Source organism: Solanum tuberosum, unplaced genomic scaffold (assembly GCF_000226075.1).
Source record: "Solanum tuberosum cultivar DM 1-3 516 R44 unplaced genomic scaffold, SolTub_3.0 scf00173, whole genome shotgun sequence".
NCBI classification, from domain to species: Eukaryota; Viridiplantae; Streptophyta; class Magnoliopsida; order Solanales; family Solanaceae; genus Solanum; species Solanum tuberosum.
This window is the reverse complement of record NW_006239104.1, coordinates 991,042-1,005,304: the sequence shown is the minus strand read 5'-3', so window position 1 is coordinate 1,005,304 and position 14,263 is coordinate 991,042. Positions and strand designations below refer to the sequence as shown.

Here is a 14,263-nt window from a genome sequence, read left to right as displayed (position 1 = left end):
AATACATTAAGCTCAACCAGGCCTAAAGCAATGTTAATGTTAGTGACTTGATAAGTTAATTTGAGAGGGAGAGAGAAATCTAGAGCAATTATGAGTTGATTTGAGAGGAAAAAAAGCCTAATGTAAGTACACGTTTAATCGAATGTAGGATCACCATATTAGAAGTTGATTAATTTTTGTTAATTTGTATCTATAGTTTGACAAAACTTGGTTTATCAAAGAAAGTTTCAACAATCTCATTAAAAAATTGAGTTGTCAAGACAAAAATTCAAATATGTATATATAAATTTTCAGGTGTTTCTTCAAATTTGTAATGATGTCATTTCTATTGTTCTCAAATTTTTCGACAATGCTTATTTAATTTTAAATTAATTTTCTATATTCACAATTCAAAACTCATTTCTTTCAAATTAAGCATTACACCAATTGTTATAGATTTGAAAAAATACTACTACTACTACTTATTCATTAATAGGGTTTGGAGAAGATGTGGTAAAGTAATTCACTTGCACTTCATTTCATTTCCTCAATTCAAATATGTAACTTATAAATTACACGAAAATAACTTTACCCTACCCAATGGTACCCCTTCACTGCTCCAAATTTGTGCAAGTATGGAACAATCTAGAAGAAAGAAAAAGAAACCAATAATCTTTTGTATGTGTATTTACAATTGTACCCTTCACCACCCTTTTATATGCCCTTTTTGGACTGTGTCACCAAAACACCTACACACACTATTCACTGCTGCTCCTCTCTCCTTATCCATGGCGTCTACCTTCCTTACATTGGCTAAACCGTTCACTTCTCACTCCACAAATCTTCCTTCTTTCTCTCCTCAAAGACCCATTGGTACATATCTCACAACCCCATCTCCTTCTTTATGATATTTTATGTTTTCTTGTTTTTTACTTTTACCCTTTTGGGTTTTGGACAGGTCTGAAAAGAAATTCTTTGAGAATTAATGCCATTTCCAAGAAATGGGAACCCACAAAGGTGACACCTTTATGCTTATTTTAAGTCAAAGTGAATTACATAATTGTTATTGATTTTGTTTGTTATGAATATAGGTTGTGCCGCAAGCTGATAGAGTTTTGATTCGGTTAGAGGAGTTGCCTGAGGTACTTTCACACATGTCTCTTAATGGTTTCTCTTTTTTCCAATTTACCTAATTGAACTGTACTGTTGTATGTATTGTGCAAACTGGATTTATGTGTTTAATGGAGGTGCTATCAAGTTTATGCTGTTGAAACCACTGAACCAAAATTAATGTTCTAGAAGTACTGTTAACAGAGTGTTGGGAACATTTATGCTTGGTTTCAAAGATTTATACTGTATGACAGGGGAAGGTTGTTTTTCAGAAAGGATTAAACTAGTTTACATCATATGGATTAATGTATTTGACACTTCATTTGTGACAAAAAAGAAATGGCATGCTAATGCAATATGTTATAGGTATGTATAAAATCCTTCATGCTTTGGTATTGGCAAGATTGAGTAACTTAATCTTTATTCAACTTTCTCAAATGAAACTTCTGTCACATCTTGGGACATGACTAATTTGTCCTACTATCTGATTACACGAATATAGTGCTACTAGGTCTTCTAGAGTTCAACGAGCACATCTCTTTATTTGTTCTCCCCACCTCGTATCTCCCTTAATGATTGCTTCTTATTAGATTTGTTCTTTGTAATGCACCTGGCAATTTTATTCTCTTATCTAAGATAAACAGCTTATGTCTGCTATTAAAATAGTCTGGACAATGGACATTTTGGTTGATGCAAGCTATTCAACCTACTGATTTTTTGGCACATATGTGCAGTAGAATAGGATAATTTTGGTTTCTCTAGTGTTATATTACCTTTCTGTAATATATTTACTAAAAGAAAGAGTTTGTCTGCAGAAATCTGCTGGTGGAGTTTTGCTCCCAAAATCGGCAGTGAAGTTTGAGCGGTATCTTATGGGAGAAGTAAGTTTTATGCACATTATTTGTTCATTTGGACAGATAAGAGATGTGTATGATGATAGTAGATATCCTTTTCATAACTGACCCAATTTGTTAATTCTAGGTTCTCTCCGTTGGTGCTGAGGTTGCACAAGTAGAAACTGGAAAGAAGGTAAGCCTTTTGATGGTTTTAAGTGGATGTCTGTCAAGGTTTTCTTTAATTGTGTGTTTGTTATGAAGGAGAATAATGTTTTCTTGGAAAACAAGTTGGTTTCTTACATATTTTTTAATGTTTGATAAGTAAGCAAAAAAATGCTTTCTCAAGAGTATTTATATGTAATCTAGCAAAAAGGCTTTAGTAATGGGGTGTGGGGCCTCAGGGTGGTCGGGTGGGATGGTCAACGCATAGGAGTTGGGAGCGTTAGGTGGGTGGGAGAATACAATAAACATAGAATGTCGCTTATAGAACTTGTTTTCCTTACTTCCATTAAGGAAGTCAGTTTCCTCATTTTAAGGAACTTGTGTACCTAGAGAAAATGTTCTCCAAAAATTTTGTCCAGCCAAACATGGGAAAATCATTTCCTCCATCCCAAACACACCTGGTTCATTTTTATCTTTCATTGTACTAGTTTCTTTGCAAAGAATTGTCAAATTATAGTGTTTCACACTTGTGCTTCTAATCTCTCTGTTGGGGATTGGAGGTGATCTCGATCTTTTATCAAGATCTCAATGCTCATACGAAAGTTTGAGACCACTTACTGCATAATATGACAAATCAAAAGTGTATCTAAATTTAATTAATCGAGAAAATAAGTATTTTTAAAACTGTCAATAGTTCGAAAACTAAATTAATAGTTTGTGCTAACTTTGAGATATTTATATTGGTGGACCAAATAAAAAAAAAGTATTTTTTTTCAAATAAACGTGCTATTATTCAAATGTGAAGTCATATTTTATTATTTGTAAGAAAAAAACAGTTATTATATGCTTTGAAAATTACTACAACAATTAAATAGTATCACTGTCATATGCTGGTGAGAGCCAAATAGCGTTAACCGAAAGTGAAGCCTATTCAGAGGCATCTATAGATTTTTTCTTTGTAAACGACGTCGACCTTGTGCTTCCCGAAGAATTTCCGTCTTTTCCTCTTCAAATCCGCTAAATTTTCCCCAAATTTTGCGTTCAATCGAGACTCTCGTTCGATCTTAACCAGGTTTACCTTGCAAAATTCAATATTAGTGTTGTTCTTATCATATGAAAATTGAGTTTTTTTTTGATGATTTGGATTATTCATTTCCCCTTTTTTTTTTTTTTTTTTTTGTGTGTTTGTACTTTCTTCTGAATGGATGATATGGCACTTTTGCAGGTTCTTTTCTCTGACATTAATGCTTACGAGGTACGTGTTTTACTAGTAGGCTCATTATAGTTGTGCTTATTGACACTCCTAAGCACACTGCTCAAATACATACTTTTATCATATTTTGGCTTTGTGGATTGGACCTAAATTATCTTCTTTACAAATTAATGCTTCTAGAAGCATCATTTATTTATGTTCTCTTCTAGTTTGATAGGACGGTGTTTGCAAAATGGTTTGGACTTGTTTGACTCCTTTTATTTCCCTTGCTAGTATAATCTAATGTCTTGATTAATTGTAGGGACCATTGAATATATTAAGAAGGAGACTGTTAAATTTGTCTTATCTAATGAACTTTACAGAATTACAGTACAACTGGTTCCTACCTGAGTGATTCACTGGACAATGTAGAAGCCTAAAAGAAAAGGAGTTCCGACAATTGATGTTGATCTAGTCTTCTTTGTAAATTGAGGTTTTGATGTAGTACAGGATTACAGTGAAGAAGACTACTCAAGATCAATAGTCCACTTTACCTGGTTTTTGAAAGATCAATTCGCTGGTCACCTAAAACCTGCTTATTACCTAGTTATTGCTAGGTTAATCTAAGTAGAATGTGTAACTATTGTTTTGCATGACAAACTTGATGGAGCATGGGGTGGATCCTTGAGGAGTATGTCAAACTTCTGTCCTGTTCATGTGTTCTGTATTTTTGAGCAAAGGGATATATCGTGATGTCGAGCTTGAGATTAGGTTATTCGTGTCAGGATGCTCTCAGTGATGGCCTTTAGAATGATGAAATGTTGGTTGCTTAAGCAGTTGATGTTTGGTTAGAGTTTTCAAAACCCTTGGTATATGTATTTTTTTCAAACATTGGAAACGATTAAAGTAATTGCTCATGCTAGGTGAGGAGTTTAATTAGTTATTACAGGAACAACAAAAAATGAAAAAGGTTCTAGATCTACCTATTTTATGCTGTGATTGGTTCTAAATTGCTTGAATTTGCTAGAGCAAGTAATTATTTGGAGCAGCTGAAAAGAAAAAAGCATGCCTGTTACGTTATGTTTTTTTCCATCTAGATTAGCTTATAGTTGATTTTGGACGGTATGTCAGCAAAAAGGATGTAACTTTAGTTTTACAAGTGTCTTGTTTGACAGATTATATGATATCTGTGAACCTAACGTACATATGTTGGTATCAGGTGGATTTGGGTACTGATGCAAGGCATTGTTTCTGTAAGGAGAGCGAATTGCTGGCTTTGGTTGAATGAAGTGTCTCACATTTGCATTTACGTTAGGACGCTAAGTTTTGTCAGGTTCTTAGTGAAAAGACAGTAAGACTCTGGGATGTGTCGTACAATCTCATCTTTTGTAGAACAAAAATGTTGAAATTTATATTTTGTGGATCATTTTCCTGATTTACAGGCAGAAATATTGAGATTTAAGTTAAAATTGTCAATTACACTATCTATGCCACCTCTTTTTATCTATTAATTTGTGCCTATGCTATTGATTGAACTTATCTGTTGGTACTTCATATCACCAAACTGAAGCATGTCTAAGGAATATTGAATGACTTAAAGTAGTATAATACCATTGACAAATAGGAACATTTGATCATCCAAAACATTTCTAACAAACGTATACTGTTGCTTTGAATCTTTAGGTCCTCTAAAGAACGGGAATTCTAAACACGAGAAATAAAAAAGTAACAAAAGTATTGAAAAATGAACAAAATTGCCTGTGAATCAGGTGCAAGGGTCATTTGCCAAGAAATAACATATCGTATTTAGTGAGAAGAACAGTAACTACAACGCATTCAATACAAAAGTAAACAGTTCTAAAACTCAAATAGGCGCAACTCAATCATTCCCTCTTTCCTTTTGGGAGAATACCATGCTACCACTTTCCCAGACTGTAGAAGCTTTAAGGAATAATTTAAACTGCATACAAAATCTTCCAATTGTACGCCAGTAGGTGAATTCAGTGAAAACTTTGAATCGACTCTGAACACCATTGGTCCAGCAACCTGCATTTGAAAGGCAAACATAAATTTATAAATCATTGTCAAATACATCAATTACCTAATAAAAAAAAAAGGATAATGTTTTCTTGGAAAATAAGTGGGTTTCTCTTATTTTTGGTTCTTGTTAAAGTAGGCAAGTCGATGTTTCTAAGAACATTTATATCTAATCCAACAAAACACTATGGGACGAGGTGGGTGAGTGGGGTAGTCCAGGTGTGAGGGCTGGGGAAGGAGGGGGACAATGAGTTTGGAATGCCACTAATAGAACTTGTTTTATCTACTCGCACTAAAGAAGTCATTTCAGAAACAGCCTTTCTGCCTCCATGAGGTAGGGTACACTCTACCCTTCTCAAATCCCACCTGTAGCATTACCCTGGGTATATCGTTGTTTCTCTAGAGAAGTCATTTCCTGAGTTTTAAGGAGCTTGTTTTCTTACAGAAAATGTTGTTCAAAACATCTCGGACCAACCAAACATGAAAAAATCGGAAAAAATTTACCAAACAAACCCTCAGTCCTACTTGTTTTTCCCCAAAATGCATTTACTTGTTACAGAAACTAAGGAGCTTATACGATAACTTGTACGATATTCTAATAACTATGCTGATACATTCAAGTTACCTCTGTAGACAATGTGACAGAAGAAATATTTGGAAGTTACCTGCTGCTGAAGTATCAATTCGAGTCTGGGTGAAGAGAGCACGTCTCTTGTATTATTAGATGATGCTTTTCTGATGACTTTTGAAACCTGTTTGGCTAACCCTAAAGCAGATGAGACATCTAAACGAGCATCTACCCTTGTGAGGTCTCCAAAGGACTCTTTGAATTTACCATGTTGAAAAGTATAGCAAAGTGAACCAAATAGATCAACACCAAAAGGACTTCTATGCCTCGAAGCAGAGGAACTGCTGCTACCATTGTTGAGCCATGCCTCAAGAGTTCCCCCTAAGCAACAAGTTGAAGTACATGATTAGACAAGAGAATAGGCAAGTAAAGCTACTTTGTGAGTGCTGCGACTTTAACGTAGCATCATATATGCATAAAATTGTCACACCACTAATTCCAGAAGAACCAATACAAGGGAGTAGGTAAGTAAAGCTACTTTGTGAGTGCTGCGACTTAGGGGTAGCACCATTGGATAGCATCATATATGCATGAAATTGTCACACCGCCAATTTCATTAGAACCAATCGCACTATGAAACTCCAACGAGTTCAGGTCCCCAAAGATTATAAAGTTGGTCAGCTTTTAAAGGAAAATACTGTTCACTTCTTCAATATCCCAGGAACATGCTGAAGAATTAACCATACCCATTAAGTCATTTAAATTTATCGAAGTTAGAAAATAATATTTTTGAAGGGTGTGTAACAATGATCTTAAAGTGTTCCACATTGATTACAAAATACCTCCACATAAATAATTGAAATTAGCAGAAGCACCACAACAAAGTTCATGTTGAGGAAAGAATAAGCTCAAACAGTTTATCTATATGAAATAATCTAGGTATTTATCTTAGTGCTGGAGAGTTGATTCTGATGATTCGCATTCAGTTAGAAGTTGAGATCCAGATCCCGTATTCATACAAGATTGGTGTAGTTTAGCAAACCATGTCATAAAAGAATCTGGAAGCTACCAAGTTATATTCATATAAGTACACTATAATTTTCTGTAAGCCAGTGAAGTTACCAATAATTCCAGATACTGCTGCATGAGGCTCTCTAAGACGAATATCATAAGAAGGGCGATAAAACCGTCCCTTATCTGTTTCAATAATGATGTCCTCTTTTTTTTCCTTGATTCTCCAGAAATCTTTGCTCTTCTCATAAGAAGCGGCTGCTTTTCCACATATTCCTTGCATCAGACTGAGTGGTGGCTCATCAGTAATGTTATCAACAGCCCGAGGATGGCCACCATTCTTATGTAAACCAAAACGGTATCGCAATCCATCCTCGGAAACCAGCGATGAACAGTCCAACGATATTGACTCTGGGACCTCCCAATATCTACCTTTATGGTCTAAGAATAGCTCAGGCCATGCTGCTTCCAAAGTAACGTCGTGCTCAGGAAGCTGCAATGAATTTAGAAGAATAGTGAATCAAACATCACAATGGTAAATGCTCATAAGTTGGGAACATAGCTTAAACCACAAAGGAGCACGCTATGACAAACGCATGTATATTTACATGTATGTTATAGTGTCCCATATTTAATTTCTTTAATAAGTCAGGAATCCCCAAAATTTACTTAGCAACATTCTTCATCTTTTCCAAAGTGAGCTAGGATAAATAAAAAGGGGACCTTTTTTTTTGTTTTTTTTGATGAATTAAGGTATTTCATTAAATAAGTAGCAAGCAGATGCAGAATTACTGAATAAGCAAAAGGGCTCACAGAGGCATAAGCAAAAGGTGTTAGCTTCATAGTGCTAGAGAGCTAACAAAGTCAAGAAATTGTTCAGTGCTAAATACAGGGTTTAAATTATAACCCAACTAAACAGCATAAGTAAACATCTAGCTTTAAGAGAGTGGTTTAGAGTTGAGATCCCATCTTATCGTCCTCCAGCTGAAGCAATTTCAGATTTATTTCTCTACTGAAGTATTCCAATATCAACAAAGTGGCAACAGACTCCAAAATTTCATTTAAACAAAAGTGAGAAAACTAAGCAAAATATCCTTTAGGTTAGTTATACAAGGAAAAACCATGTTTGTTATTGCTGAAATGCACCACCAAAGTATACCTGTGGATATATATAGACTAACTGTTACTTTTCTCAAAAAAAAAAAAATATGCACCATCAAAGTAAATAAGAAGTAAAGTAGCCTTCTAGGTCCAAAACTCGAAGAATGCGACAAAGCCTAAGAGTGCAAAGGGACGATAATGCATGTCCTAAAGGGGGCACAAATCTAAGGAAGAAAACAGAAAAACTGTATCAACAAAATAGACAACCAACATATATTATATACCTACTCTGGGTCCGCAAACAGGCTTAAAGGATCAAATAAAAAGACCAAAATCTGCAAGCCAGAATCAGTCTGCATCATTTACGAAATCTAAAAGCATCAAATATAATGTCTACGCTGAAAATCCATCAAGCTTGCCCAAAAAACTGAATATTTGGCAAATGGCATGAATTTAAAACTTTGGCACTTTACACACATCATAATAAGTTTTTGAAGTGTGGTATTATGAAATTATGAGTTAATAGGATGAAGACGGTGGATGCAGCACCGCCATCCCAACTTTAGTAGTAGAAGCACATTTAATGAGCAAAATGCATCCTTATAATTAAAGCACATCTTGCCATATGGTGCATCAATAGTAATATGAGAAAATAAAGGTTAAATTTCTTTAGATCTTCTCTGGAAAACTTGAACACCTTAAACATATACTACAATCTTAAGCCTATAATTACTATCCTACTAAGAATATATAAGACTACTCCTAATCAAAGTGAAGATAGCACTAAAAAGCTAATTAACTTAGAGAAAATGAAAGATAATAAATAAAGCATCTAAAGAAACAAATTTAACATTCCAATAGCAGTGCACCAACTGTTAAAGGACCTCAGATCCTTGCCTTATGAAAGAGCATGGCCCTCAAGCGGCGTCCTTTCTTCTCGCCATGCTTTTCCGTGCTCAATAACAGAGAAGAAGAGGGTGTCAGAGATAGCTGTGAGCACAGACCAAAGGCATAAAGTGACTTCTCCAAGAAATGCTTGCCAATGTCCTTTAGTATCGGCAGCTCCCATTCATCCACACTAGACAACTCAGCTTTGATGTCAGATACCAGTTTCTTTGGTCGAAACTGACCTGTGAATCCAAGCCACCTATGAAGATGAATTCATAAACAAACAATTCATCTATCTTGTATATAAATAGGGGGCTTCTGAGAGTATCAACACCAATTTGAAATATAAAGGGAGAAGGCAACAAATTGGATAGAGCAGGTTGGAGAATGAGCAAAATAGTCATTAATGGCTCTTTGACCAGTATGGTTATCCAAGCACAGGTAAGCAATCAGCTTTCAGCTATAAAAGAAATGAAGATCATAACAATATATTCTAAACATAGTCGAAAGCATGAAAGGTTTGAAGCAAAGCATCTGATGGATAAAGAACTTTGGCAAAAAGCATATTATTTCTCTGCTTTTTTTCCAAAATGTGCACATCATCTTACTTGGTTTGAAAATAAGTTGAAAATCTTTCTACTTCAGAAATAAAGTCTTTTGCCTCCCCACACCAAGCACATTGCACTATGCATTCATTTTTCCACTCAGTCTTTTGATAAAAAAGTCATCCATTTCAAGTATATGAACTTTGTGACCAATCAAAAGAAAGACATAAGAACTTTGTGTATTTTTAAACAACAAGGGTACTTTTTTCTGTCAATATACTTTTGTTTAGTATTTTAGACAGTTTGGTGTTCCTGAAGAAATATGTGCAGTTGCAAAATTATACTATACAAAAGAATGAGTAGTTCAAGTTCAAGATCAGCAATGTTTTGCCACCTACACAAATAGTATTCAACAACTATTTTGTGCATGTTCAATTCAACTTTTACTTATACATGAAACATTTATAGTAGTAAACATTATCTTTTACACATTATAACCTGAATAATTCACAGTTATTGCAGACAACATTTTGAATCTAATTGATATTCACTACAACATCTTGAGACATTGTAGGGTGATTTATAATTATAGTGTACCAATCAATAACTAATATATATAGGACAATCTTATAAGCTTTCAGGTGCTACTTCTAGACTGAAGAAAAAATGACAAGTGATTTATATTTTAGTTATAGACTTAAACAAAGAAATAGAGGATATAGAGATTTGAATCTCCAGTATAGTACAAGGTCACCTTACCAAGTTAAGTTAGTTAATACACTGGAAAATTTGCATTTCGACGTGTTATGTCACGGTGTGACAATTCCAATTCTACAAACTTGTATTGTCACTTACCAGTAAGGTCAAGAACCAATATTATGCTATTAGAAAGAGAACACATTCTTTTCCTATCTTCAGAGTAATTTGGAAAACAAAAGTAATCTTATCCATATATTCTTAGCTTTTTATTTTTTTTACCTTTGATAAGAATATTTTACATCCTGCTATGTCACTATAAAATGTTCTTCTTGAGCCCACGAAGTAAGAGATAGGTCTATGTACGCTCTACCAACCACAGACCCCAACTATGGGATTATGTTAGGTATGCTGTCATTATAAAACACTTTTTTCCGCCCCCAAGGCCTAGCTCAAGTGGCAAAAGGTGGAGGATTTGTGGCTTAGGTCGCAGGTTCAAGCCCCACACCATGCAAAGCGAAGCCCAGTATTTAAGTGGAGAAGGGTAGAGGGGCGGGCCCATTATCCACCAAGTTTAGAAGGCTGTGATTGGTCCAAAGGGCTGGTCACAAACAGATTTCTCAGTTATCAAAAAAAAAAAAAACACTTTTTTCCTTAAAAAGCAGGGATACCAAAAAACTCACAATTCCCTCACAGGTCCTCAGTAGATGAACAATAATAGCAATCAACAAGCTCAATTCAGGTTCATATCATTCCAGGATCAAAATAATATGTTTCTGCAATTAGAGGTTTTCTAAATATCACATTTATCCCTACACTAGACTTAACATTGCCGAAAACGTTAATAAGCGAAAAGGATTCCTATTGCACAATGAAAACAATATGATGGCAGTCTATTGGTATAGAACATCTCTCTATACATGAAAATGTGTTAAAATTGGAGTAGTAAGTTACCAGTTAGAAGTAGCAGCTTTAAACAAAAGGGACTGAAGAGCAAAAGAGCCCAATTCCTTCCGGGAAGTTGGAGAGTAAGAGGGAATGATTCCGAGAGGAAATCCATTTCCGAGAAGAGAAAGTTGTTGGATTCTGAGAGCTTTACTGGCTGTGCTTCTATCAAGTGGTATGGGCTCCCCTGGAATGGACCTAGCCGTCCCGTCTAGGGTTCTCGGTGTAGAAATGTTGAGGTCCCAGAATGCTGCATCCATCGCCGTCCTCATGTTCGCCATTTTTCTCTCCCGCCAGCCGGCCGGAGAAAACGAAGTTGGAGAGTGTGAAGGGAAGGGGAAATGTGGATACCTTCCTTATCTGTGACTGTGACTCTATTTTGTAAAGAGAGGGGTTTTGAATTTTGGGGTTTAGCTGGATTTTACTTAAAAAATGAAATGACATTTATCGGAATTTGATTTTACATTGTTAAATATTTGATTTTAATTTTTTAAGTTATATATTTATTATTAAATTTTTCAAAATTCAAAATTGCACGTCATGCAATTACACCTCAAAATTATATGTGATTTAATAATATTTATTATTTTGAAAGCATTATGTATATATTGATATGAGGTACACACCCATAGAGCTTACCCTAAAATTAGGGGAAATTGGACATCTTAATACTTAAGTTTAATATATATATATTTGGAAAAAATACATTTTTTTTTAAAAAAAGTTGAAATATATAAATGGATTTTCAATAACATGCTTTATGTTTGTAAGCATTTTATTAATTGAGTAAGTATTATTTTCTTTTTTATTTCTTTATTACTAAAAAAACTTTTTTTCTCTTTCTCTTTATTGGAGTGCTTACCATCTGAGCAACTCATGTTTATTTAAATGGCCACATCTTCCAAAAATTTTAGCTCCAAAAGTTATCCATCTTCAAATTTGTTCGGAGTATTTATAAAGATTTGTTAGTTTCTATATCTTTATATGAACTATGAAGTCCTTTTTTATTATTATTATTAATCAATTGTGGTGGAGAGGAAGTGGTCAATTTTTTTGTGATCTAAGTAAACATCAATCGAATTTTTATTAATCATTGAACTATCTAATCTTTTAATCAAAGAAAAAGGGCTTAAAATACCCTCGAAGTATTGGAAATGGTACACAATTACCCCCATCCACCTATTGGCCCCTAAATACCCTTTCCATCCACCTTTGGGTCCAAATTTACCCCCTTCATTATCAGATTACAATTTAAAATAATTAAATAATACTTTTAATTACGTGGCACTCAACCATTGGTTGTAATTTTAAACTCACCCATTACCCACCCATTTTAACTTAACCCGCCCCAAATGTTATTAAACCCGCCTCAACTGACCCAATACAAAAAAACCCATCTAATGAAGAGAACCCTAAAACCCAAATAAACGTAACACTACACTTCTTCCAATTTATTTCACTATCTCCAGAGGGTTTAGTAGCTTCCATCCTGATAACTACACTTCGGAATTTCAGATAGTAATATGCAGGTGTTATGTTTAGATTATATATGTCATGTATATGTTATATATTTCACTGAAATTCCGAAGTGCACAAAAGTTCTTACTTGAGTTGAAGTCGAGATTGTGAACGAAAATACCCTTACAATCTGAGATCTTCACTGATGAGTGTAGTTATCAGGATGGAAGCTACTAAACCCTCTGGAGATAGTGAAATAAATTGGAAGAAGTGTAGTGTTACGTTTATTTGGGTTTTAGGGTTCTCTTCATTAGATGGGTTTTTTTGTATTGGGTCAGTTGGGGCAGGTTTAATAACATTTGGGGCGGGTTAAGTTAAAATGGGTGGGTAATGGGTGAGTTTAAAATTACAACCAATGGTTGAGTGCCACGTAATTAAAAGTACTATTTAATTATTTTAAATTGTAATCTGATAATGAAGGGGGTAAATTTGGACCCAAAGATGGATGGGAAGGGTATTTGGGGGCCAATAGGTGGATGGGGGTAATTGTGTACCATTTCCAATACTTCGAGGGTATTTCAGGCCCTTTTCCGAAATAAGAATTAAGATAAAAGGATAAAAAGCAAGACAAAGTAAAATAATTAATTAACGATAATGATTTTAAAAAGCTAAAATCTTTCAATTAATTGAAGCAAAATAAACATATATATATATATATATATATACATACCTATCAATGAACGCTCAAGATAAATGTTTTCTTCTTGAAAAACAATCTATCAGATAACACCTAGGAATAATGGCCTTGAGCCTTAGCTCACTCCAGAGTTAACTATTCAAGTGAATATTTATATCATCTAACATGATCCAAGTCTAAAGGAGCTACTTTCCACTATTTATAGCCCAAGCTAATTGTTACAAAATACACTTAATGAAATAAAAGTCTTTTTAGACACTTACATTTTAGAAATAATCATTTCGTATACATAGCCTCTTTCTTCTTTCTCCAAGTAGTCTTTTAATTGGAGCCTTCTACTTTCAATTTAGAGGAACTTTCATATATGGCCCTTCAAAATAGCCTAATTACTCTCCATAGCTATAGTTTGATAATTATAATTCGTAGCTACATGTCATAGGGAGGAGAGAGGCTAGCGAGACTGAGAGAGAGAGAGGAGAGAGGCGAGGGAGGGCAAAGAGTGGGAGAGAGGTGAATTGTATATGTATATCGGTTAGATAATTGTATTTTATACATATGTATTTGTATATATGGCAAGCGAGATTGGTAGAGAGCGGAGAAAGGCAAGCGAGATTGGGAGAGGGAGGAGAGAGGCAAGCGAGATTGGGAGAGGAAGGAGAGAGGCGAGCGAGAGAGGGCAAAGCGTGGGAGAGAGGTGAATTGTATATGTATATCAATCAGTTAGATAATTGTATATTATACATATGCATTTGTATATATGGCAAGCGAGATTGAGAGAGGGAGGAGAGAGGTGAATTATATATGTATATCGGTTAGATAATTGTATATTATACATATGTATTTGTATATTCTTGTGAATTATACATATACAAACATGACTAATTATACAAACTTGAAGTCAGCCCACGTAATTAATGTATAATATTAGTCGTGAGTGGTAATTATAGCAAACTATAGCTATGATGAGTAATTAAATAGTATAAATTTGCTTAACCGCGTAATTTTCCCTTCAATTTAACACATTTTTGGGCTTTAACT

At 34.6% G+C, this 14,263-nt stretch overlaps 2 protein-coding genes across 2 annotated transcripts; one reads left to right on the top strand and one right to left on the bottom strand.

Moving 5' to 3' along the window:
- The first annotated feature begins 704 nt into the window (after positions 1-704).
- On the top strand, positions 705-4,790 carry LOC102586513 (10 kDa chaperonin). The gene is made up of 7 exons (XM_006354577.2): positions 705-852; positions 938-996; positions 1,071-1,121; positions 1,905-1,970; positions 2,071-2,118; positions 3,313-3,342; positions 4,499-4,790. The coding sequence occupies exons 1-7, from the start codon at positions 768-770 to the stop codon at positions 4,565-4,567; spliced, it is 408 nt and encodes a 135-aa protein (XP_006354639.1). The 5' UTR covers positions 705-767; the 3' UTR covers positions 4,568-4,790.
- A 207-nt stretch (positions 4,791-4,997) lies between these two features.
- On the bottom strand, positions 4,998-11,471 carry LOC102586180 (protein TRIGALACTOSYLDIACYLGLYCEROL 4, chloroplastic). Its single transcript, XM_006354576.2, has 5 exons — positions 11,080-11,471; positions 8,894-9,143; positions 7,007-7,388; positions 5,982-6,265; positions 4,998-5,325 (listed from the first exon to the last, which is right to left on the bottom strand). Exons 1-5 carry the CDS (start codon positions 11,349-11,351, stop codon positions 5,137-5,139), a joined length of 1,377 nt encoding a protein of 458 aa, XP_006354638.1. The 5' UTR covers positions 11,352-11,471; the 3' UTR covers positions 4,998-5,136.
- Positions 11,472-14,263: the final 2,792 nt, after the last annotated feature.

Bases quoted from the DNA above. Each gene is read 5' to 3' on its own strand.
- LOC102586513 (XM_006354577.2), top strand. From the start codon at position 768: ATGGCGTCTACCTTCCTTACATTGGCTAAACCGTTCACTTCTCACTCC. The intron at 997-1,070 runs GTGACACCTTTA...TTATGAATATAG, and splicing joins AGAAATGGGAACCCACAAAG to GTTGTGCCGCAAGCTGATAG. The intron at 2,119-3,312 runs GTAAGCCTTTTG...GCACTTTTGCAG, and splicing joins AAGTAGAAACTGGAAAGAAG to GTTCTTTTCTCTGACATTAA.
- LOC102586180 (XM_006354576.2), bottom strand. From the start codon at position 11,351: ATGGCGAACATGAGGACGGCGATGGATGCAGCATTCTGGGACCTCAAC. The intron at 9,144-11,079 runs GTAACTTACTAC...TCATCTTCATAG, and splicing joins AAAGCTGCTACTTCTAACTG to GTGGCTTGGATTCACAGGTC. The intron at 6,266-7,006 runs GTAACTTCACTG...CTTGTTGCTTAG, and splicing joins AGCAGTATCTGGAATTATTG to GGGGAACTCTTGAGGCATGG.